This window comes from Seriola aureovittata, chromosome 2 (genome assembly GCF_021018895.1).
Source record: "Seriola aureovittata isolate HTS-2021-v1 ecotype China chromosome 2, ASM2101889v1, whole genome shotgun sequence".
NCBI lineage: Eukaryota > Metazoa > Chordata > Actinopteri > Carangiformes > Carangidae > Seriola > Seriola aureovittata.
Window position 1 is genome coordinate 23848773 of NC_079365.1, and position 22825 is coordinate 23871597.

At 40.2% G+C, this 22825-nt stretch overlaps 1 protein-coding gene and 1 long non-coding RNA gene across 2 annotated transcripts in view; one reads left to right on the forward strand and one right to left on the reverse strand.

The window, feature by feature from the left end:
- LOC130179745 (uncharacterized) overlaps positions 1-22514 on the reverse strand; it is a 46691-nt gene extending 24177 nt beyond the window's left edge. Inside the window, exons 1-2 of the long non-coding RNA XR_008829319.1 lie at positions 22443-22514; positions 21110-21252 (exon numbers count right to left, since the gene is read on the reverse strand). This is a non-coding gene — a long non-coding RNA (uncharacterized LOC130179745). The remainder of the gene's footprint in view (positions 1-21109; positions 21253-22442) is intronic.
- On the forward strand, positions 309-17796 carry si:ch211-286o17.1 (hematopoietic progenitor cell antigen CD34). The gene is made up of 8 exons (XM_056392746.1): positions 309-526; positions 9445-9552; positions 10238-10509; positions 11262-11378; positions 13083-13203; positions 13818-13870; positions 14896-15045; positions 16529-17796. The coding sequence occupies exons 1-8, from the start codon at positions 436-438 to the stop codon at positions 16715-16717; spliced, it is 1101 nt and encodes a 366-aa protein (XP_056248721.1). The 5' UTR covers positions 309-435; the 3' UTR covers positions 16718-17796.
- Positions 22515-22825: the final 311 nt, after the last annotated feature.

Sequence of the window (22825 nt, forward strand, 5' to 3'; positions counted from 1 at the left end):
ACACACGCTGCAGCCCAGTTATAAACGATGATTGATGCAGGGGAATTGCTTATTTAATGGCTATATGCAAGTGTAAACATTGAGAGGTATTTGAAGAATGCTGCACGTAGTTTCTCTTTTTTAAAAATACACAACATCCCAACAAGACTCCATTCTCCTCCTTCCCTCCATCTGCCTGGCTCCCTCTTCTAAAGGGGTGGGGGTACAGAGGAAGGGTTAAAGTAACCAGCGGAAGATAGGGTGTAGGGCAGGGCCTCGGTGGGGGGGGGGGGGGGGCTATATAAAAACTGACAGAACACAAGTGGCGCTTTATCCACCCTGTCCCACTCTGGGTAAGAGGAAACCCTAAACTGCTCAGGCTTAACCAGCTTTAGCCTCTCTCTTTTCCTTTCCCTCTCTTTTCACTCCCACCCATCGGACGTGTGCGCGCTCAGGATGAGAATGGCAGCATCATCTGCAAAGAGACCAGAACAGCCCTGCAAAATGTTGGCTTTTGCTTTGCTACTCATCGCCTCACTTTTAAATGGTAAGTAGTAAAAAAGAAACAAAACAAAACAAAAAAAAAACGGTAAACTTCTCAGGGATTGTGTTGCTATCTACAATGGGAGAGGGAGGGCCAGCAGGGGTGGGGTTGGAGGGTACAGCATCTGAATTCAGTCTGAGTTTAAACTGAGTTTACATTAGTTAAAGCCAAGACAAAGTCAAAACTCATTCAAAAAGAAATCAAGACCTTAAAAACAGGACCAACTAAGGTAATGAGTGCAGTATATGTTTTTACAAATGTAAAAATACTGCTTGAATATTTCCATAAGCTCTCAGATGTAGATTAATTCAAACGTGGGATTTCAGTCCAGTTTAGCCCATAAACTGTCTGCTGTGGTAGGAAGAAAATTAAGAGATGAACCATGTGGAGAAAGATGAGCTGTCTCAAGCCAAGTTCTGATCAAAATAAACACAAGGCGAGTCCAGGATGTCAAAAAACAGAGCTGAGAATGACCTATAGCTTTTTTACCATTTGAAGTGCTCTCTGTTGTGGCTGGAAATGAACCACACACTAAACTGCTTAATTCAAACCTCCTGTCTTGTTCATGGGATATAGCTTATGGGGATGAGATCATCAGCAGTGAGAAGAAGTTATATCTGCTTTGGAAAAGAAAACTGCCTTGACATCATTTCAACCTATAGACTTTAAACCAGAGGCAGAAAAAGCTTTTATTTTGCTTTTGAGAAGAAAAAAAATCCATCTATTGATGCACACTGCAATGTTTATCTTCCCTGAAAATCACAAACAAAGCAACTGAAAACATGTGACAAACTGCAGTTGGGCCATATGTGTGTGTCAAAAAAGATGAATGGCAGTGGAGCAAATATCAGATTTCATGCAGATTGGAAACACAGCCAAGAAAAAGAAGACCACTTGAGTAAACTAGAGGGTAAAACATCTGCCTCTGGAGTCAGACAAAAATCCCTCTTGCTGAATTGTCTTGTCAATCTGGGTGATGGGAGCAGAGCAGAGTTATGCAAGTAGTGGAAAGATGGGCTTACTGAACAACTTTACTATGATGAGGTCACATCAGATTCACAGATGCTGGTGAGCGTAACGGTTACCCAGACAACCTGAAGGGGGGTCTGGGCAGCAGAGGCTAAACAGGAGATGATCAGAAACACTGGGGGAAAACCCCTGTTGAGGCTGTTTAGCAGACTTCTTTTGGAAAAGCGCTGAGAGGCGTGAGCTGAAGCAATGCACAGAGAAAGGAACATGCTTACATTAACTTTGTTGTCAGTGACATGACTGGAATGTCGCATGCTTGGAAGGTCTCAGTTTAAATATCTGAAAACTGTACTTACAAAGAATTTTCGTAATACGGTTTAAGCTCTGCCTGTGCTGTGAAGTGGTTTTAGGAGGTTCTCTAGTTAAGCAGGAACCCAGCCCAACCTTGCTGCAAACCCCAGAGCATGTAATTATGGAAATCATTGTTTGTGTTGTACCCATAGAAGTAACAGATGCACCAAAGAATCGTAGAAACAATGTCAACAACAGAGCTCTCAATCCTCTCACGAAGAAAGTAGCACAGAGCAAGCCAATGGTGGAAAGTAGATATCTGGGTGTGCACATGCACGCACGCGGGTGCGCACACACACACACACACGCGATTTTTCACTTAGGATAGTATTTTCCATCCTCTCCTAATAAGAGAAAGCTGCTTTTCCACTCAGCTCTTAACAGCTCCGTCTTTGAACTTTTTCCAGCCTGTATTTAATGTTTGTATTCACATACAATAAGTGCTGATATGGTAGAGCTAAACAAGCTGTTGTATCAAACATATGGTGCTGGGATGTGCCCTGATCTATAAATTAGATATATAGAAAGGAGAGGGATGTCAGGCTAGAGTATCAGATAGCATCACATACTGAAAAAAAACATAAATGAAAGCAATTGATGTTTTAAAGCAGAGAACAAATCTTTGCACATCGACTAAGTGCACTTCAGTTCAGCATCTTAATGGCCTATTATGGCCGTTTTTTCAATACCACCCTTGGATATGTGTGCAAGCAATTACTCTGGTAGATTTTTGAAAGATATAGAATGACTCAAATTCTTTCTGGATAAAATCAATGTTGAGCCCCCAAGCTATTGACAGCCACATATGCCTCACTCTGCAACAGGATCCCCTACAGTCTACCTGCGTACACTCAAAACAGACAGGCTCATTCAAGGTAAGGCACAAGGCAGTTAAACTGTAGTGGTCAATTGTGAGTGTGTGTGTGTGTTGGGGGTGGTGGGGGGGGATAGGGGCGAGGTGGGGTGATATAATGCTGCCAATTGAAAACAGATGTCATGTTTCCTGATTGTGGTCCCTAGAAACATGCATCATGCTCTCGATAAGGAGCTGCAGCGGCCTCAGGGTTGGGTTGGGTGATCACTGCAGCTGAGCAAACTTGGTTAGGTAAGTGCGGCTTCAAGTGCCTGATTGAAACCATGAGATCCAGTTGCTTTCCTGCCAAGAGAGGAGAATGGCCTAGGTTCTGCTATTAATCGCTGTGACAGGAACGACAGGGGTGGGGGCGCAGTGGGGTGGGTCAGCATAGTGGGGTCAGCAGTCTGTTGTTTCAAAGAGGGTAGAGTTGCAGAGCATGTTTAACCCTGAGGGACTGGGTTCCAATGTCACATTCTTCTGTGCGCTCTTAACTCTAAAATTTAGATTCTTTCAGAGCAGCAGGATATTAAAAAATGAGAGGACTCATTAAGAAAACAACACTGAATGAATGGTGCGTTCACTAATGCAGAATACTGTCTGGAAATGCCACAAGAGGAAACCACTTATGAGGCTGAATAAGATGAGGAAAAATAACATTGCACATGTTTATTATAAATATAAACTTCTGATTAACTTTTGCAGCCACATTTGGAGGAAAGTGAATCCAAATTCAATTATAATAATTCTTTCTGCAGGTTCTTATAGTGCCATTTAAGAAATTACATAATTCAGAGGCCAGACTGACAAATTTCAAACGAAAAGGTATCACATAATCCATGTTGTGAGTGAGGAATGTTTGGGGCGGGCTGGAGGAGCTGTGCTCTTGGATTAAATTTCTATCCAAATGATGCCAGAGTGATGTCAAAGTGCCTATAAAGAGGGTTAGGGTTACAGTTAGTCAACGTGTCTAAGAGTCACGTTGACTAACCCTAATCCCTCTAAAGAGGCACTTTGACACTAGAAATTCGGGCCAGGTCCAAAGGAAGTAGAATGAGTAAAATTCCACTTGATGGCAGAAAAATTAAGCACGTTTGTGCTGTATAACATTATTCACAGTAAGTGTATGTATTGTGTTTTGCTCCATAGAAGGCACTTTACAGTTAAGAACACCTGCACTTCAATTACCTTATCAAAATCAAACTTAAATACTACTCTGAAAACATAATGGTTTCATAATTGGTTAATATTGGTGGCTGTTGACCTGATGGTGATCAACCAGAATGCAAGTATGACACTGGGGACTTCATGGGATTCATATCAATCATCATAACCACAGATCCCACTCATTCAAGACCGTGGAACGCATTCATACACATGCTGTAGATAAATACACAAGGAATATTCACAGGAATATGTACTATAACCCTGAGAGAAAAGGGGCGGTGATATATCTTAAGAGTGTTTATAGAAGCCGTCTTAGCTGGACAGACTCTCACACACTCAGTCAGAACAGTTAAGACATCTCCATTCAGCTTCAAAACCAACAGAAAACTGGATTTTGGCACTGGTCGCAGCTGTCAACTTAATTTATAACATTCTAAGATAAATGAGTGTCTTCGTTTTACAAAAGCACTATACCATATGGTAACTGTAGCATTCTGTATGTGTCAGGAAGGGTTGGGACTTGTTGGTGGTCCACACACCGTTATCACCTCCCCATGGCCCATTACACAGCACAGGGTTTTTCTCAACAGATGGAAGGAGAGGCCAGGGGCTCCAGAGATATAAGGCCATATTTTTAGGGTTTGTCTCTACTGAAAATGTAGCACACGGCGTCTCTGGAAGCCAGGCTGGGACTAGAGGGTCTACCCAGTGAAAACATCCAACAGCTGTTTTATGTTTTACATATACAGATGAATAGGTGCATGCATTAGAAGAAGTAGAACAAACTTAGTAAATGAAGTACTCTACTTGTAGAGTTTTCAGACTTAAGGCCATTAAGAGAGGCACAAGAAGCACAAATGCAAAGTTATGTCATGAACACATGCGCCTTAATGCGGAAGTTGTGCATGTTTAGCCATGAGATACACCATGAAGCCTAAGAGACAGAAGGCATGCAAAGCTTTCTGGGGCCATGGGAGAGAAATGAGCTGTTAGCATATGACTCTTGGCGCGTTGTTTTATATTACACTATACGGTGTGGGAGGTGCGAAGGCCTGCATCTCACCTTGATAGATGCCTGGGATTAGCTATGCGTGACTGGGAGAGGGCTAGCATACAGGGAGAGCTGGGAGGAAGGAAGGCGTGGAACTGCAGGCTTCTTCCAAAGCCTGCTGCATTCCTCCATCCAGAGTCCCAAGAGATGGGGGGTGTGGGGTGGAGCATTCCCAGACCACAGCCGTCACTCAGAGCAATCTGGTGGGAAAATCTTCAAGACAGCAATGAAGTCAAGTCCCACGCTGTATAACATATGGAGTCAGGGCTGATTAGGATGACTGGGTTACGTTTATTGTGTTTGTGCAATAATGGCAAGACACGCGACCGATGACTGATGTTTTGGCCGCTTTGGAACATTACATAAAGAGAAGGAATGAAAGACAAGTCTGGGTGGACATATGTGGTGATGCAGGGCTCAAGGGTTGTGACCGTCTAAGCGTATATGTATACATTAGTGCAATTGTACAGTAAAATCACCTTTAGCTGTGGCTGCTGTTGAGTAAGTGAGTGGAGGGTGGAGGCCAGGAAGGCAGTAATGGGTTCAGAGGTCACACTGTGAGGAAGTGTGCTGGGGGCTGCAGAGAACACCGGAGACCCCACATTAATTACAGCGTGAAGGTACAGTTTATTCAGAGGAACTCCGCGTTGAACCAGGACAATCAAAACAAAACAATAAAAGACAGTCACTCAGATCATGCTGTTTCTGTGAATGTTGGTCATGAGAGGCAATTATATGCAGATGATTCATTCCATCTGGGCTCTGGTCTGTCAGGATAGTTTGTGTGAAATGAGTGATGGTGGGTCAGATGCTGGATAGAGTTGACTGGCTGTGTCAGCGGTGTCTGAAGCTTTAGGAAAATTATCGGGCAAGCTTTACAAAGAGGCATGAGGTGCCATGACATCATTAGCATATGACTATTAAAACACAGCTGCCTTTTACAGTAGAGATTTAAAATCCCCCCTTAATACTCCAAACTCAAACATATGCTGTGTAAATGCTTTAAACTGCTTTAAATATTACCAGTGCTATTCTAGTTCTAGAGGAATAACAAAGTCCCTACCAGTAACTCAACACAATATTTCAAACAAATGTTCTATCAGAGACTGTTACTCAAAACTAAACATAGCAATCAGCAACAGTGTGTGTATCCTTAGACTTTTTATTTTACAACACCACTGACAAAGGTTTGACCATCTCGTCTGCTACAACTCACAGAATGACAGAAAGTGATCACAGAGTTTACATTTCACAGTACATTTCACATTTTAGCCTCTGCACTCTGCCACTCCTGTGTATCACATTTGTATGAGAAAACCTGATTTATGCCTGACCATCTCACCAATTGTGAACCTCGTCCTTTCCAGTAAAATAAACAAACAGACCACCCAGAGATGGAGGAGGGATGGCAGCTGTAGGCTACATGATGGGGAAGGAGTCTAAAAAAGACAAGGTTAGGGAGTCCTTGACCTGCTGCTGGTCCACGTCCACACTAACGCTCCTGATGGTAAACTAGAAACACCAAGCAGACTGAGATCTGGCACTAAATTTGGCAACATTCTGGCTCCATAGTGAAACTTGAGCATGTCTACAACTGAGCTATTATAGACTTGACATGGGTAGGGCAGCGACTGTATTTTCCCATTCAATTGAGACTCTCAGAAGGTGTAGAAGATTTTTTTCCCTTGCATTAATGCTGTATGACAGACAGCTGCAATGGACAGTTGCTAAAACTAAGCATGCTTGAAGACCTCCTTGGAGATTACGGCCCCACCTGCTAGCACAGCACACACAGCGTTTACTCAGTACTTGTGGCACCTGTCTGTCACATTGATTTATCTAAGGAAGTCAGTGCCCTTGTGTCACAGTGTCACCATTGTTTGAATATATGTGCCCCATGTGTGGAAACCTCAAGAAGTGACTGGAGACAGTGAGCCAGCCACTAGAAGACAACAGAGTGTAGCCAACATTACAGGAATGTTCCAATGACACTGAGTTTTCACCATTTTGCCAAGATCCTTAGAAACATTTAAACGGTCTGTAGCATGAATTAAGTGATCGTTTTGGTCTGTCCTACAGGAGCAGGTAATCCCCTCTTGTAACTGATGTGTACTATACTACATAAAGATGGCATTTTAATATCAGTAGTAGGAGTGTAGTAGGAGTTTAGCATGAGCAGAAGTTTTTTGGATTTTATACAACTATTAAATAAAAAAAACGAGGCAACAATTTATCGGATAAAATCACAAATGTGCAAACTTAAAACAAAGTCAAACATTTTGTTGCAGCACACTGCAATTAAAAAACAGAAATCAGTCACAAGCATAATCTGACAACCAGCGAGGAATGAGAAAGTGAGAGAAAGAGAGGTAATGAGATCTGCAGAGGTAAGGCATTATGGGAATGTTTTGAGAATGAGGTAATGCTGTTGTTGTTAGAGCGAGAGATGGAGATCTGGGTAAGGAGAATGCATTCTGGTTATTCTGGTTCGACTTCTGGATCCTACGATTGCAATTTGACCTGAGCAAATTACAGCAATAATGACCCGAGGTCCACTAGTTCTGTGACTGCAGGGTGTGGTGGCATATTTTATAAATTAGCACAGAGAACCATGCCCTGAAAGTTATCCAGGTTATTACAAAACATTTACAACAGAAAGAACCTGACTAGAAAACCCCTATCAAGACTTTGATGTAGTACTGCAATTTATCGAGGACTCCTTCCCCAAAGTCATGAGGCTCCCTGAAAATGGAAAATGGTACAATAGCCTATTACATAATTCAAAAATTTGGAAAAAGTGATGTTTTCAAAGGAATCATTACCTGGCACCTTTCAGTAGCACATTTAATCAGGGCATTCAACGGTTTAACAGGGTTGATGGAAAATCATTCCACTAGCATTAATTTATTTCAGAAACTTATTTTGTATATCCTATTCATGCCCAACCTTAAGTGAGTCACTGTACCCACAGGATCTTTTGAAAAAAACTCAGAGTGAGGGAGATTGCATTTCAAAGTAAATGACTTCATGATGTGATCAATGGATAAGACAGCTTCAGTTATCCACTGCAATAAGATCTATTACCTAATCTTCCAGCCTCTAGGGACACAGAAATCCTACAGTGAGCCCTCAGAAGAGCTCTCAACCACTGTATGAGTTCATGTGTTAAGGTGATAATTGACATTAAGACAGCACACTGGTGAAAACTGTAGTCCATCTGAGCTACCTTACATTACAACTTTATTAAATCACTCCTGCAGAACGATAATGAGATGTGGGAAAATACCTCATGATTCTTCTGCGGAGCTGTACTTAAAACAACCTCTAGGAATGATACTTTTCTAAAAGTCACAATTCTTACCAGCTTAACAAGAACATGTCTTTTTTCCCTAAGACGCAACAGATCCCTAGGACAATCTGGTGTTGGGTATGAACACTTCTTTGCCTTCAAACAGTGATGAATTAAAACAGAAGCAAAATACAAAATGAAAAACTGCTCTCTAAAACATCAGCTCCATCCAGAGAAAACAGAGCTAGACAAACAGAGCTAGACATTTTTCTTCTGTTGATCTCTTATGATAGAGTGATCACAAATTTTCCACACAATTTACTAATATTGCTAGATGCCGATTATGAAAATATTCATAAATTCATGTCTCGCCGTTATTGGGAGCATGTAAAATGGCAAAGTTGCCTTGTGCAGCTTTGAAAGCATAAATGTATTCATTTTTGCTGAAGGCCATATGCATTGGAAGTCAAACTGTTGGTACTGCTGACCTGATCAAATTGCCAACATAATGCATATTAATTCAACACATCTCTAATGCCAGTGGGGTTTGTAGCATAGGCATAGAAAAATTAAACCAGCGCTGCAAACAGACAATTTCATAAAGCGGTTAAAAACTAAACAGAACTCTTTGATTTGATTGACAGTTCGTCAGTCTATCTAGTTCAAACTGAACCACTCTGCTCCACAGCACGTTTTTATCATAACAAACATTGTAAACTATATTGCACAAGTCCAGTGTCCAGTGTGTAGCTCACAGCATGTTTGCCATGGGACAACTGATTTCCCTGAGAAGCTCATTTGTCCCAGTGGGAGTGAGCATGAGGTCAGAGCTTTTGGCTGGCTCAGGTCTCGTACTGAAGGGTGGTTTATTTGCTCATGCTGTGCAGAGGAATTAGTCCACCAATGGCTTCTTAATTATAGACAGTTCCACAGCGTTGCACAGACTCATCGATTTGAGTTCATATTGTGAGAGTTGCTGTAATGTCCTACTGCACAGCACATCCATAAATTCAGATGCTGACAAAACTGATAAGAGTTACACTGTCACTAAGCTTTGTAAAACATAAGTAACTTTGTTGGTTTGAGATGGATCATTTGACCAATATCTTAAAATGATTTTAACTGTTTGCCACTGTTTTAATTACAGTATATGCTATTGCATCTAGAATTAGACAATATCAATGAGAACTTTTACCTGGTTTATAAACAAAGTGACATGGGGCTTTATTCTGGTTTTACAGCAGGAGTCGTGGCACAGGATGAGGAAGTTGTCACAGCAACTGCGACATCTGTGGAGACAGATGCATATGTAGGAGGAGACATGATTCCAAAGACAACTGAAGCTCCTGGTAAGAAACACTGACTATAAAAATATCTCATAGGTTTACGCTGTGGCTTGATTTGTCAGTGCAAAGAGCTGCACTGATGGGACTGATTCAAAGGGTAAAAATTAAGTCGATAAAATATCAACTTGTTTGACAGTCAGACTATGTACGTTAATTAAAATGCATTTGGGGTGAGTGAATTAACTAACAGAGTTCATGCATTAAAACCTCAGGCCCTTCCTCTGTTAATGTAACCAAACTCAACTATGTGCCCCTAGAGCAGTTCATGTTTCAATAGCACTATAACATTCGATTGATCCAACATTATAAAGGTTGTATGAACAAATGCAAGACAGGCTAGAGCAACATCAAGTCCTAGATAAGCAGTACTGCACCAGATCAGCCTCATAAATTTGATCTCATTAACATACAATCCAGAATATCAACATTTTAAGTGTTACTAAGGCCCTGGGTTGCACAAATTGTTTGTGCTCATCACCTTATTTTGGCTGGATTGATAAAAATCACTTTTCAAAATAAAGTGTACAACAACCTCAAAGCATTCCCTGAAAACACAGCCTACCCATGTGTCCACATCAACTTTGAAATCAAACCCCAAAATACATATTCTACTGTTGCTAACACCTGAAAGTTGCGTGCTGTTTTCATATCTAACAAACTAAACATTTAAGATAAATTGCTTTTTCAGAGCCAGAGGATCCACAGGAACAAATCTTGGTTTTCCCTACTATGGAATCTGTAGAACCGCATGAACAGACTACAGCAGCAACAGCTACAGAGGAAACGGAAGAGACAGGAGACGTACACAATGAAAACAGCAGCCCTGCAGCTCCAGAGGAGGCAGCGGAAGAGGGAACTCAGTTCACAGTCGTGGCACATAGCGTCATACCCTTCATAGTGGAAGCAGAAACCCCAGCACCTATGCCTTCCAGAGGCGATGGCCCCAGGAACAAGCCAGTGGTAAGATGATATAAAGTAGTCCTTCAGATCACTTAGTCTGTCATAAAGTGATGTCAGTTATTTTAAATACAGAGCTCAGAATAACAGTCAGATGCAAGAATTTATACTGAATCAGCATCAATTAATATTTGTTTACTTTTTTTTTGGAAGCAAAAACTTTTTTGTGCATCATATTTCAAATGTTTCAAATGATGCTAACATGTGACATATTTGCAAATGATTGTGCTTTCAGTAGAAAATGAAGAGTGGTACTACTTTTTGCATAAGAAAATGAGGGTGCATTTCATATTAATGAGAACTGCGTCTTCACAGGCCACCTTTTGTTTTCTCTTGTTTACAAATGCTGTCCTTCCAGACAAAATTTGGACACAAATTTGTATTGTATGATTCGCAGATACTCAATCGCACAACTAGTGGGACTCTTTGACTTCCTTTAGTTTTTCTGAGATGGTCAAACAAGTTTATTATCCACCCGAGTATGCTGTACTGTAGGTATACATTTGGATTTTCTCCTTGATCGTTTTAAATAGAATCAAAACATAAATTAAAAAAAGATCTGTATAATAGAGAAAGAAGTCAGAAGTATTGATATCAAAATGTCCACCAGTAACATTCTGTGTATTGCAGCATGTTAAAAAGGCACTGACCACAAACCTAATAACTCAAGTATAATTTTGGCCGAAGCCGACGCCATACAGCAGTCCCGATCCTAATGGTGAGAAGAATTACAGAGTTTTGGTTTCTCTCTGCAGCCAGTGCCCGTGCCCGTTCCAGTGCCAGTGCCACAGGATGATGTTGTCTGTGTCCCCAAAGAGACGGTCCAGGACAAAAACGCTGTCAGTCTGAAACTCAAAGCCACCTCCAGCTGTGTAAGTTCAAAAAACATCTCCTTCTGTCTGTGTCTTATGTATCTGCTCATAAAGAATTTAAAAATGTTTGTGAGACAGAACAGAAAGAAAAGGCTTAAATTTTAGTGGTTTTGCCGAGATGCAGAGAGGGCAGCATAGACTCTTGAAGGGGCCATATGACCCTGCAGGAGGTCAAAATATTGATGCACATACACACTTACACAAAAAAAAAAAAAACAGTGCTGGAAAGGAAAATAGTCTGCAGCTTTGTTTTGATGCCAGGCAAGTTGGCTGTCAGATTGCTAAACATGAGCACAGTAGGAAATTCTTCCCTGTTTAAGAGGCGGTGACAGCTGCCTATAAATCTGTGAAGCTAGAGAAAAAGTGTGTCCATGCTTTTTAATGTCTACTTCTTTTATGAGAAGGAAAATCCAAAAGATTTCTGCTGCATCTCAGCCAGGGCATAGATTGAGCTGCGAGGGCAGAGGGAAGGGAGCACAGTGGGTAGGCTCACTGCTGCTGTAGAATGTGTAATGTATGGAGGCCTGAAGCAGCCGTGTGGGTGTGTGTGTGTGTGTGTGTGTGAGTGTGTGTGTGTGTGTGTGTGTGTGTGTGTGTGTGTGTGTGTGTGTGTGTGTGTGTGTGTTTGTGTTCAAAACCACAGATTCTTCAGCTTCCCAGGATAACAGCTTTGAGGTCAACAGGTACCACGGCTTTGAGGCCTGAACCCACTAGAAGTGATTTCAGCTTGCTACACCTCTCATAGCCTGAGCAGTAAATGCATTATTTAACCTTTATACGATGCATAAACAGCTGTAAGCTGCAAAATATACATCAGAGAGGTCCTGGTGTACTCAGACAAAGACATCAACCATACTCAACAAGCCCGAAATTACCATAAAATCTGTCTGAGATCTAAAATGAATTCTGTTTGAAACCAGGTTTGATGCTTGTTGCAATGTAATTTTAAAGAAATCATGGTTTAACCTAAATTGGTTTAAACTGCCATCCTATTTGCCTGTAAAGCAGGCTATCTAAATGTTTCTTAAACACATTATTATGTAATGTAACATTGTTAAATGTGGACAACTAAAGGACTGAGGAGGATCTGAAGGCTTTGACCCCTGTGTTGTTTGAGGAGTGGGATATTTGAGTAATGGCGTTTGGTATTTTTATCTGAGATACTGTATGAAAGGATGATAGATAGGATGATAGTAAATAAAGCAGGTCTAGGTTCATCTAGTGTCTCAATTTATGTAATTTTGGTGCTGCAGCAGCGAAATGACCAACAGCAAATGTAACAATGCCTTAAAAAACACAGAGAGCTTCTTCAGGCAAAGATTACCAGACAGGGGTCACTGTGTCCTGCCCTACACGGTCTTGTAAGAAATTCTGCTGTCCACTCCTTAGCTGGGATCAAGGGCCTCTACAGTGTGGCAGACGCTTGGATCAGATTACATCAAGGAAAAGGACATGCACAAGGCTGTGATAGCCCTTATTGCGTTTTAGACAAAAAAGTTGAAGAAAGAGAGGGAGGGATTAGAGGAGTGGAAGATTCAAGGCAGTATTGAAGGTTTAGTATGTCGGGTTTAGAGCTACAGATTTGGGATTAGAAATGAATGTCACATTGTGGAATGTGTAATTTAGAATTTGATAAATGACACCACTCCTATGTTGAAATTAAAATGTTTTCACTACTAATTACCTTAAATTTTCTCTTTGCAGGAAGACACCAAAGTGAAGTTTGAAAGTGTTCTGCAGGAGCTGTGTGGTGAAGACTGTAAACTAGAGATCTACCAGGCAGACAACTCTGATGAAATCATTGTGTCCGGAAAGTATGTTGAAGGTCAGTACTTTACTTGTGGTAATTAACATGACTAAAAACAATAGTGACAAAACATATTGCTATACCTCATAAGTTTTCAAATGATAGTCAGAGTTTTTATCCTCTGATGAGCAGCCCTTGTTAAGGTCTTTAGGTTTTTCAAAGTAGAAATTTTAGTTCCCTCTAAACCTGCATTAATATCAGCTTCTTTACTCCTAACTTTAAAGGAAATATTTCTAAGTTTTGCTATTGCTACATAGCCAATGTTATTTACTTAGAAGTTTTGCCAAGCGCTTCATTGCATTTACAAGACAACAGGTGATAATACACCCTCTGAGCAGCGCTACTTCCTCAGGGAAGTCTGGACGCTACAGTGATGCAGAATTGGAAAATGACTAGCTGGTTAGCAGTAGAGAAAGGTCAGAAGGTCAGTAGAGAAAAATAACTTAGAAAGTAAAATAGACACAAAACAAGTTAACATTGGTGTTGCTTTCCATTGCTGGAGACAGCTCTTGGCGAATAAAATTTCACCTGGGAGTTATGGTTTTAGTTAAGTTGTATCTCCAACTCCACTTCTCTGTGAATAAAAATGTAGCCTACTATAACTGGAAAAACTTTTGTTTTTTAATTTGCAGCTGATGTTGCAGGCATGGCTAACAAGTTCAACAATGACAACATCAAAGATAAGGTAAAGTACCACTTATATTTTATTGTAGAAATGTACAATCTACACATGAATATTTATCTGTCCCACTTTTATTTTTAAATATAATAAAAATAAACAGGATTGCGATTATTCTCCAAGAGCACTGAGGTTTGTGACTTTGCTATGGGCATGGACTCAATGTCATATCCAGCCAAAATGGTAAATCATACCAAGCACAATAAATGTCCCATAAAATACACAGACTATAGCAAAAAGGTATATCCACTAGACTCAGCCACCTTCTATTTGCTGGTTGACTCATAATCGAACTAGATGGGAAAATACACTAGGCAGAAGAAAAACACTCCCGGAGTTATCCAAAGGCTTCAAGCTGCCAGGATGACAGTTTGTGTGACAAACAAAAATCCCACAAACAATCCATTTGTCAGCTGCAAAACATTTTTTCTAGTACCTTGGGGACAATCTCGGGTTATGGGTGTGTCTGTCTGTCTCTGTATTTGACGTACACTGCATTTCCCTCCTTACTCCACTGTACACCGCACAACCTTATTTACCAGTTTTTCAGGAAAACAGTCTCTCTTTATTATACTGTCTACAGTCTGCACATTGGCATATTTTTGTCGCTGCCTTAAAGCAAGAGGAAATACTACCAATTCTGTGGGTACAGTACGTCTTCATAAACAAAGCCTTTTGGGTGGAGTTGTTTTTGCTCACTTTCAGTTAAGATAGAGGAGACAGCAATAACCGGATTATGAAGGTGTCAAAACACATCTGCACTGAATCTATCTAATCTCTTCATGGCCCTGTTCAGACCTGGCATTAACATGTGTCATAGGTAACCGAGATCTCATCTTAGAGTGGACAGCTCTAAATAAGTCAGTTCACACATTAACATGCGACTCCACATGTCTCTCCCAGGTCTGAACAGAGTCCACGTGTGTCAGCTTCAGTTTGTACAGCTTGCTTGCACTATAGTTTTTGATTTAGTTTAGGCGCACAACGTGACCATTTGACGATTGTTATTTTGTTGTCAATATTGGTTTCAGACTGATGTGGAGGAAGCTGTTCCTCGCTGGGGAAAGAACTCTAAGTTGGTACTGGTTACCTTGCTACTAACTGGCCTGTTGCTGGCTGCACTGCTGGTAGCCGGTTATTACCTCAAGACCCACCGCAAGAACTCAAAAGGAGTGAGACTGGTGAGTAGATTAGAGGAGGTATTTCACACTGTTAATGCAAAGTGAGTGAAAATTCTGTTTTTGTTAAACATCAATGGTAACATTATTATTACATCATAGACACCATTATTATCATCTTGTTAAGTTAAATTTAAATGGACTCATGAGGTCAACCCTTACAGAGTGTACTTACAGAAACCCTGGTTACATTAAAAGACATCCCACTTGAACCTTCATCTTCTTTCTATGTTGTATTTCCCTCTTCAGTGCTACTTTGTGTGTAAACAAAAGCATTATGGGCTGGCAGTAAAACAATCCCTTGTTGGCCGAACCTAAGATAATGTGGCCCCACAAAATTAAGCGCACTGCTGAAACTTTACACAGTGACTGTTTAATTGGAAAATAAGAGGTTAAATGTATGGTTAGCCTCCGGTCAATTCCTGACTCGAGGAGGACATGCTGGACTCCCATGTCTCTTAACTCAAAGCAGCATTAAGCTCAGTGTTTCCAATACATTGATTTATTTGTGGCAGCCTGCCACAATTTGATTGTCTATTTTTTTTTTCTACTATTTCAAATGGGTAAACTCTTATTTCATCATAGAGCTATGCGTGGTGCATTGCCCCTCTCTCTCCTTCTCACAAACACATTGACAACAGATCTGTCTGCCTTAGTCAACTAGCCATCGGGAGCACCGGGAGAAATCCCGCTGCATCAGTGGGCTGGTGGACCATCAAAAAAATCCATGAAGTTTTTAACATTCCTGTCAATCTCTTTACCACCCCATGTATGTTCCTGTCATTCAGTGTGCTGCCTGCATGTGCTGGAACTGGGTTCACTGGCCAATTATAATATGTGATCAATCCTCACTGACCAGCCTGAGTCAGAGAGGGTTGTTATTTATTTGACACAGCGTGAAGCAATGAAACTGTAGATATTGTTCAGTTATTTGTCACAAAGTCATTTAAATTCTGCGGGAAACACTGAAGCTGTTTCAACTTCAACAGATGGTTCTACAGATGGTTTTAGTTTTCAATTTTTTCTGTAGAGCTCATGACATCATTTAAAAGTGTTTACATATGGTGGCACACCCACGCAATGGTTTACCTGAAACAACCAATAAGTTTCTGTCATAAGCATTAAATATCATCCACAAAGTCCTTGCTGGCAGACAGAGCACCTCACCAAGTCACTTACAAACGGTTAATATCTACAGATAGAAAGTAAAACAACAAGCTTGTTCACCTTTTGTTAACCTCTTATAAATACGAGAATTACCAACACCCTACTGAGTGCACACACAGCTGAAACCCATAAACCTCATTCATGAAGAATGCGTTTATTTATTTTTGAACACCACCCACAAAAACAAATCCATTCTCAATCACACACTTCCCTGCTTGTTTGCATGTTATATTTGCACAGAGTAACTTGTCTGCTTTAAACCTAGTGTGTTAAACTCCATAAACTCTGTTCTCAAGTCATGCCTCTGTACTCTCCTTAGGCGGAGTCTTTCCAGGTGGATGAGGAGAACCAAGCTAATACACTGGTGTCTGTGGCCCCCCTGCCCCAGGAGCCCCTTGACAAGCTCACTGCCAATGGAGAGTCTCCACCAGAAAATGGGACCAATCCCGCCCCCACCACTAACGGACACTCCCAGACCCAGACCCCTGTGGCTGACACTGAAATGTGAATCATGACACCCACCCACCTCCTCTTCTAACCATCACCCACTGGGACACACAATCCACAAGCCCCTCTGCTGCCTCAAAGACTGTCCACACACTGAGACAAACTAAACATGAATCCACCCAATAAGTTCATCTCCCCTCCTACTCTCCTCTTCTCCTTCCGGGACAATGATGACGACAATGATGAAGCTCATCACTATGACGATAATGACAATGCCTGTAATGTGAAAAGCTTGGGATGACTGGCCTTTGCTGGTGTCAAGAGGAGACTACAGACGCTGTGTTTGGGACTGAGACTGATCAGCAGGGCCCTGACTGGGATTTGTTAGCTGCCCTCACTTCAGTCTAGTAGAAATCATTGTAGAATCACCAAAATAATGCCAAATATGTGCTGTTGATCCATGACGAAGAAGCAGAGGATGCTCTATTATTTCAATCCACTTCTGTGGGGCAATGAAACCAATGAAGCCAGGCAGGTGAAAGGAGACCAGTTTCTGTGCTGTTGTAAAAAGGACTGATGCTCACTGCTTGATTGTTTTTTCTCTATGTGATTCAGGAAATGTTTTTTTTTTGTAACTTTACTATTTGCCTTAACTTCGTTAGACCTATAAAGTGTGAGATGGGCAAAAATAAGTGAAAAATAAGAGATACCCAAGTTTGAATTTATTGAAAGTTGGCTATATTTCTCATAAATTGTCAAACTGTAATAAAAATCTTACCAGTGCTAACATCTGTCGTAGAAAAAAAATAGAAACCAGTATTAGCAACATACAAAAATAGTTAGATAGCAAGCAGCAAGATTGATCTTTGGTTTTACTGAATAACATAATGAACAACTAAACCTTGATAACTACTGACCTTTGGTCAAAGTTTAATAAGGAAAGGTTTTTGTGTTGTGTGCAGTGATTTTCATAATGACATAATGTACAGTTTTTTTTTTTTTTAAAGCAACTTCAAATTTTTCATATTGTTTCCACTGTCTTTGGGAATTTCAAGTTTCAAGGCTGGTAAATAAAATCTCTACCATGAAATTCCAACACAACATGTGGCACGTTCAGCATTCCAAAGACTGCCTTTATCTCCTTGTTGATATAAAAAAAATTACATCAGTGGATCACAGTTACTAACAACGCGCACACACACACACACACACACACACACACGCCTCTCTGAAGGGAATAACCAACTGAGCACTTAAGCACTAGCATGCAAATGCAACTGTCTCTTGCATAAGTAAGCTTTAAGTGGATTCACACGAGGGTACAGCTCTGGATGGTAAGTTTAGGATTATAAACACACATATATATATTTATACTGTATATCTAAGATCTATGGTCTCCTAAAGTTAACCCTAACCCATCATCTAAACATACAGCTGTTAAATACTACAGACTGTCTACAAAGCTCCTTTAAACTGTTAAAAACTTCAGCAAACACATCCTTTCATGCAAAGCAGCAGTCTCTTGGTCCCTGAAAACTAATTAACTAAAATTTGACTTACTGCAAGCAAACTATTCATGATTTTATCTCCACCCAAGGCAATGACAAATTAAATGAGCTTGTTTTAAAATAGACACTTGAACTTGATTATCACTTTCAAAATTTAATACAAGGTTCTTGTCTTAAATGAAGCAAATGTCAAAGATTTCAAAGAATAATGGAATTTAACACTCGTACAAGAAAATTCTATGATTACATGGTTAGATTACACAAAGTTTTCAGTCATGGTTTCTATTGAAATGCAAATCAATGTTTTGACTAAGACAGAGCAGAAAATCGCCTGCAGTGCTAAACACTGTAGTTTGAATGTTCATAGTGAAAAAGCAAATCTTTTATTCAAAACACACCATTAACAATGTGTTTCAGTGAAGCCATTGCAATAATGGTGATTCCTGAGTTGCGTGTACATTAGAGGGAGGAGACAAACCCAACAACAACAACAACAATTTTAAATATTTGTCGGTTTGAGGAGCTCTATGTTCATACATTATTTTGAAGCTTGTGCAAAACTTAATTATATTGTCTGAAGTTTATAGAATTGTAAAGAACCAATTTTATAACCTCAGTGACAAGAATTTAATGCAGATTGGTCATGTCTGATTGAGACCAGAAATAAGGCCAGTCTCAACACCAAAACCAATCCAATTAATAAGCTCTGTGCATCATGTATAGGAATAAAAATTTTTGAGCAAGTGAAAGATGCCAAGATTTCACATGCAGAGTGGAAGAAAAATAAACTATGTTAGAGTTTTGTGTCATAATCATTATCTGGTCTAAATGGGTAGGACAGAAGTTTGGGAATGACGTAAATATTTGGCAACAAAATAAAGACAACCTTCAGTTGATATTTCCCATTCAGCCTAAGTTGTGAACAGTTGAATGCCCTCAATTTGTATCATTACGCCTGTGTATGCTTTGCTGTGTATTTTCATAACAGCCTAGGATACACTCTGAATGGGTGCTTGCTGCTCCTTCAAGAGCCCTAAAGATCCTTGATAGGATGACATAATATCCACAGAAGGGAACCTCAACATCAAGTCAACATGAAGAAAAGTGCTATCAGGTTTCTCATTCTCACAGGTCTGTTCAAGGTGGTCCTGGGTGCCTTCTTTGGAAGGGATATTTATGTCCCTCTTAAAATGAATTGGTTAGAGGCCAGAAAGATTTGCAGAAGGTATTACGCTGATCTGTCTTCAATCAACAGCCAGGAGAAACAGGGAGAATTCTTCAAGATTGCAGGGTCAGAAAGGCTTCCTGATGCCTGGATTGGTCTCTACAAAGATGCAAAAGATACTTGGAAGTGGTCGGGAGGGAAAACTGCATCGTTCCTCGACTGGTCAAGACTGCAAAAGTCAAGTGATGACAACAGATGTGTGGTACAGAACAGAAATTGCTGGTAAAGAGGGAACTGTGAGATGGACAAATTCCTGTTCTACTGTTTTAACAGCAACCTGGTTTTGGTGACGGAAAACAAGACACGGGAGAAGGCGATGGAGCAGTGTCAGCGCCAGGACAGTGACCTGGTCAGCCTGCCCTCTGGATCCTGCTCTGGCTAAAACCCTGCATACTAGCAGGGAAGCCCAGAAGGGCCATGTGTGGATTGGCCTGCGCTACCTGGCTGGCAGCTGGCTTTGGGTGGACGGGGAAAAAATGGAGTACAAGGCCTGGAGCCAAGGGAAGACACAGCAGTGCCCAAACAGGGGTCACCACTGTGGGGCCCTCTCACTGGAGGGACAGCACTGGGACAGCCAGGACTGTGTCAACAAATTCAACTTTGTCTGCAATTAAATATATATATAATACTTAAGCATGTCCTGAAACATACTGTACACACTGCAATGTTTGACAAATGACAACTGACAAATGTATGACAGACCATATATTTATCCAAGGTATGTAAGCTGTTTTAAGTATGTTTTCTTTCCAAAATAATAGAGAATGATCTATAAATGTGAGGAAAAGATAGGATACCTTAGTTCCCTGAGCACCTTAGAAAATTATTTGTACTATAATCGATGCCTGATATTGATATATATCCATGTCTTTACAAACATATTAAGAGCTGAAATTACTATGACGTGATATTGATTCAACTGTAATTCTATGTTATGCATGTTACTGGTGAATTATTTTACATAAATACAGTAATCAAATAGTTTTATTCTGGGTCATTGCCTGCTTATCAGTCTTGTCATGTAGATATCTTGCAAATTTACATGTTCTATTGTATCAATTTACTAATTCTTAATGCAAGTAGTTATTAAATAGTCATCTAACTTTTGTTTTTAATTTAAAGAAGACACAATGAGTACAGTAAAGATTATAAATACTAAATGGTGGATGGATGTGTTGACAAAACAGAGGAGGTTTCCAGTTTGAAATCAATCGTCGTCCTAACATTAATTATTTAGTCTGGTGTACCATCCTAAATGAAAGATAGTCCCCCTCATACAGCATATATTTGCAGCATTTTCAACGTAATATTTGGATCTCCTTTATATCAAAATCAAAAATCGTCGGTATAAATCTGTATCTTAACAACAAACTACCAACAACAAGGAATTGTTGTTGTTACTGTCAGTAATGGTCCGCTGCTAGTGCCAGCAAGTATTTTTGTACAAAAAGACAATGACCTAAGTGGCTCCCAATGGCCATGAAAATTCAATCACACAGCACATGGTCACAAGGTCACCTTTCATTCTGCGTGTGGATACTCTGGAGAGGGAGTATGCGTGTGTAAAAAGTCTGACTCTGCATGTGTGTGTGTTAGAGTGTGTAGTTGGTGTAGCCACTGCAAATTAACCACTGATGTCATACTAGCTGATGTGACCTTTTTCAACCCTTGTTGTTACACTCTGACAGCCTATACATGCCTGCAGTAATGGTTCACTTACCAAGCCCACTGGGGTAGAGGCTACCACTGTCTGTACAGCTGCTGTAAAGCTGAGTAGATGCAAAGGTCAGCGTGGTGTTTGCCAATAGCAGCTTGGCAATGACTCCGAACAAGGCGTCATCACTCCATCACTGAAGATCATTCCTACAACAACAAATATCCCAATATGTGAAATGTCAGTGCTTTTACAATAACATCAAATATCTCATTTGTCACAAAATCAGGGCTACCATTTGGTCTCCATGGTTTACAGTTCTTCTTGAGCAATTATTTCTCCACTCATTTTGCATTCATATTTTCCTACACATTCCTACACAAATTTTGGGATCAATTTGCAGTTCAGTACTTTGCTCAAGGAAACTTTATACATATAGCCACTGCAAACATTTCTAGATGGAAATGATCAGATGCAGCTGTCAAACAATCCCAGACTTTCCAAACTCAGCCAAGCAGCCTAATCTATAAGCAGTAGTTGAAGAAGTATTCAAACCCTTTACTCAGGTAAAAGGATTTCAGCAAAGTTAAAGCCCTGCATTAAAGATCTTTCCTAAGCAAAAGTATGGACATATTGGTCACAAAATGTACACATGCCTTCAAAGCACTAGTACTCAAGGTCAGTAGTAGTCAAGGTATTGCAAGTAAAAACCTGAACCTGCAAACTAGTAATAGTAGCTTTCAAATGTTTGTATGTACAAGGGTAAAAAAGTACATTTTTACTGGGGTAGAGATGTAAAGTAACATAAATGGAAATATTCATGAGGAACACAATCATCTCATTGAATTTATATACTTTCCTCCAACACTCATAGGTACCTCCATGCAAGAGAGAATTTATTCACCAACAGTTTGACTGCATGGAAGAACAACCTGTGAAGATTCTGATTTAGTTAAAGCAAAACTTCAACTATGTGATAACTGTGTTTCCAGCAAAGCAGAATTGTTAAGACTGTATCTCCACCTACTGGCAGTCTTGTGTCATTTCAGCTATCAGATCAGGTTGATATCAAACAACCACATGGACTAACTAGTGCTTTCCTGATAAGTCCCGGAGAGACTATGTGAACCACTGCTGCAAAATCAAACTCATTGTGTGTTATTTTTGACATTAAAAAATTGAGTTTTCAATATGCTTGATGTTTAGACGGTTTGTCATGTAGGAACGTTGCTGCTAGGCAACTGTTAAAAGAGACGTTAGCTTGTTCTTTTTTCAAACATTTTGAGAGTTTTTGTGTTTTTTGCATTTGAAACCAAATTAAGACATTTTCATAGCGGTTTTCTGAAAATTGCTAGGCCCATCCTTCACGAGGCACCAGTTTAAACATACGTCTACTTACTTGAAAGACTGTAAGTTTGTGACCCCAAAGGAACGAAAACAAATGCAGTGAAAAACTGAAGTTTCTTTTTTTTTATCCTGGTCTCGGCAGTGATGTAACGCGAGTGACGTAACGTGACAATTACCGTAACGGACAGTAGAGTAGAGCAGTGAGTCATCTCAGTTACCGTAAATTACAGTCAAGTAAAGCAGGACACGACTTACAGAAAGTAAATCACTCGATTTATTGCTTAGAGCAGAATGAGACTTGGGTATGTCAAAGCAAAATAGCATCATGTAGCCTAAATACTTCCGGTGGTTTTGTCTTTGCTTGTTTTTTAGTTAGATGATTGCATCTTTAAATGGTTTCTTGAGTCAGAAAAGATTTGTGAAAGCATGTGTAGG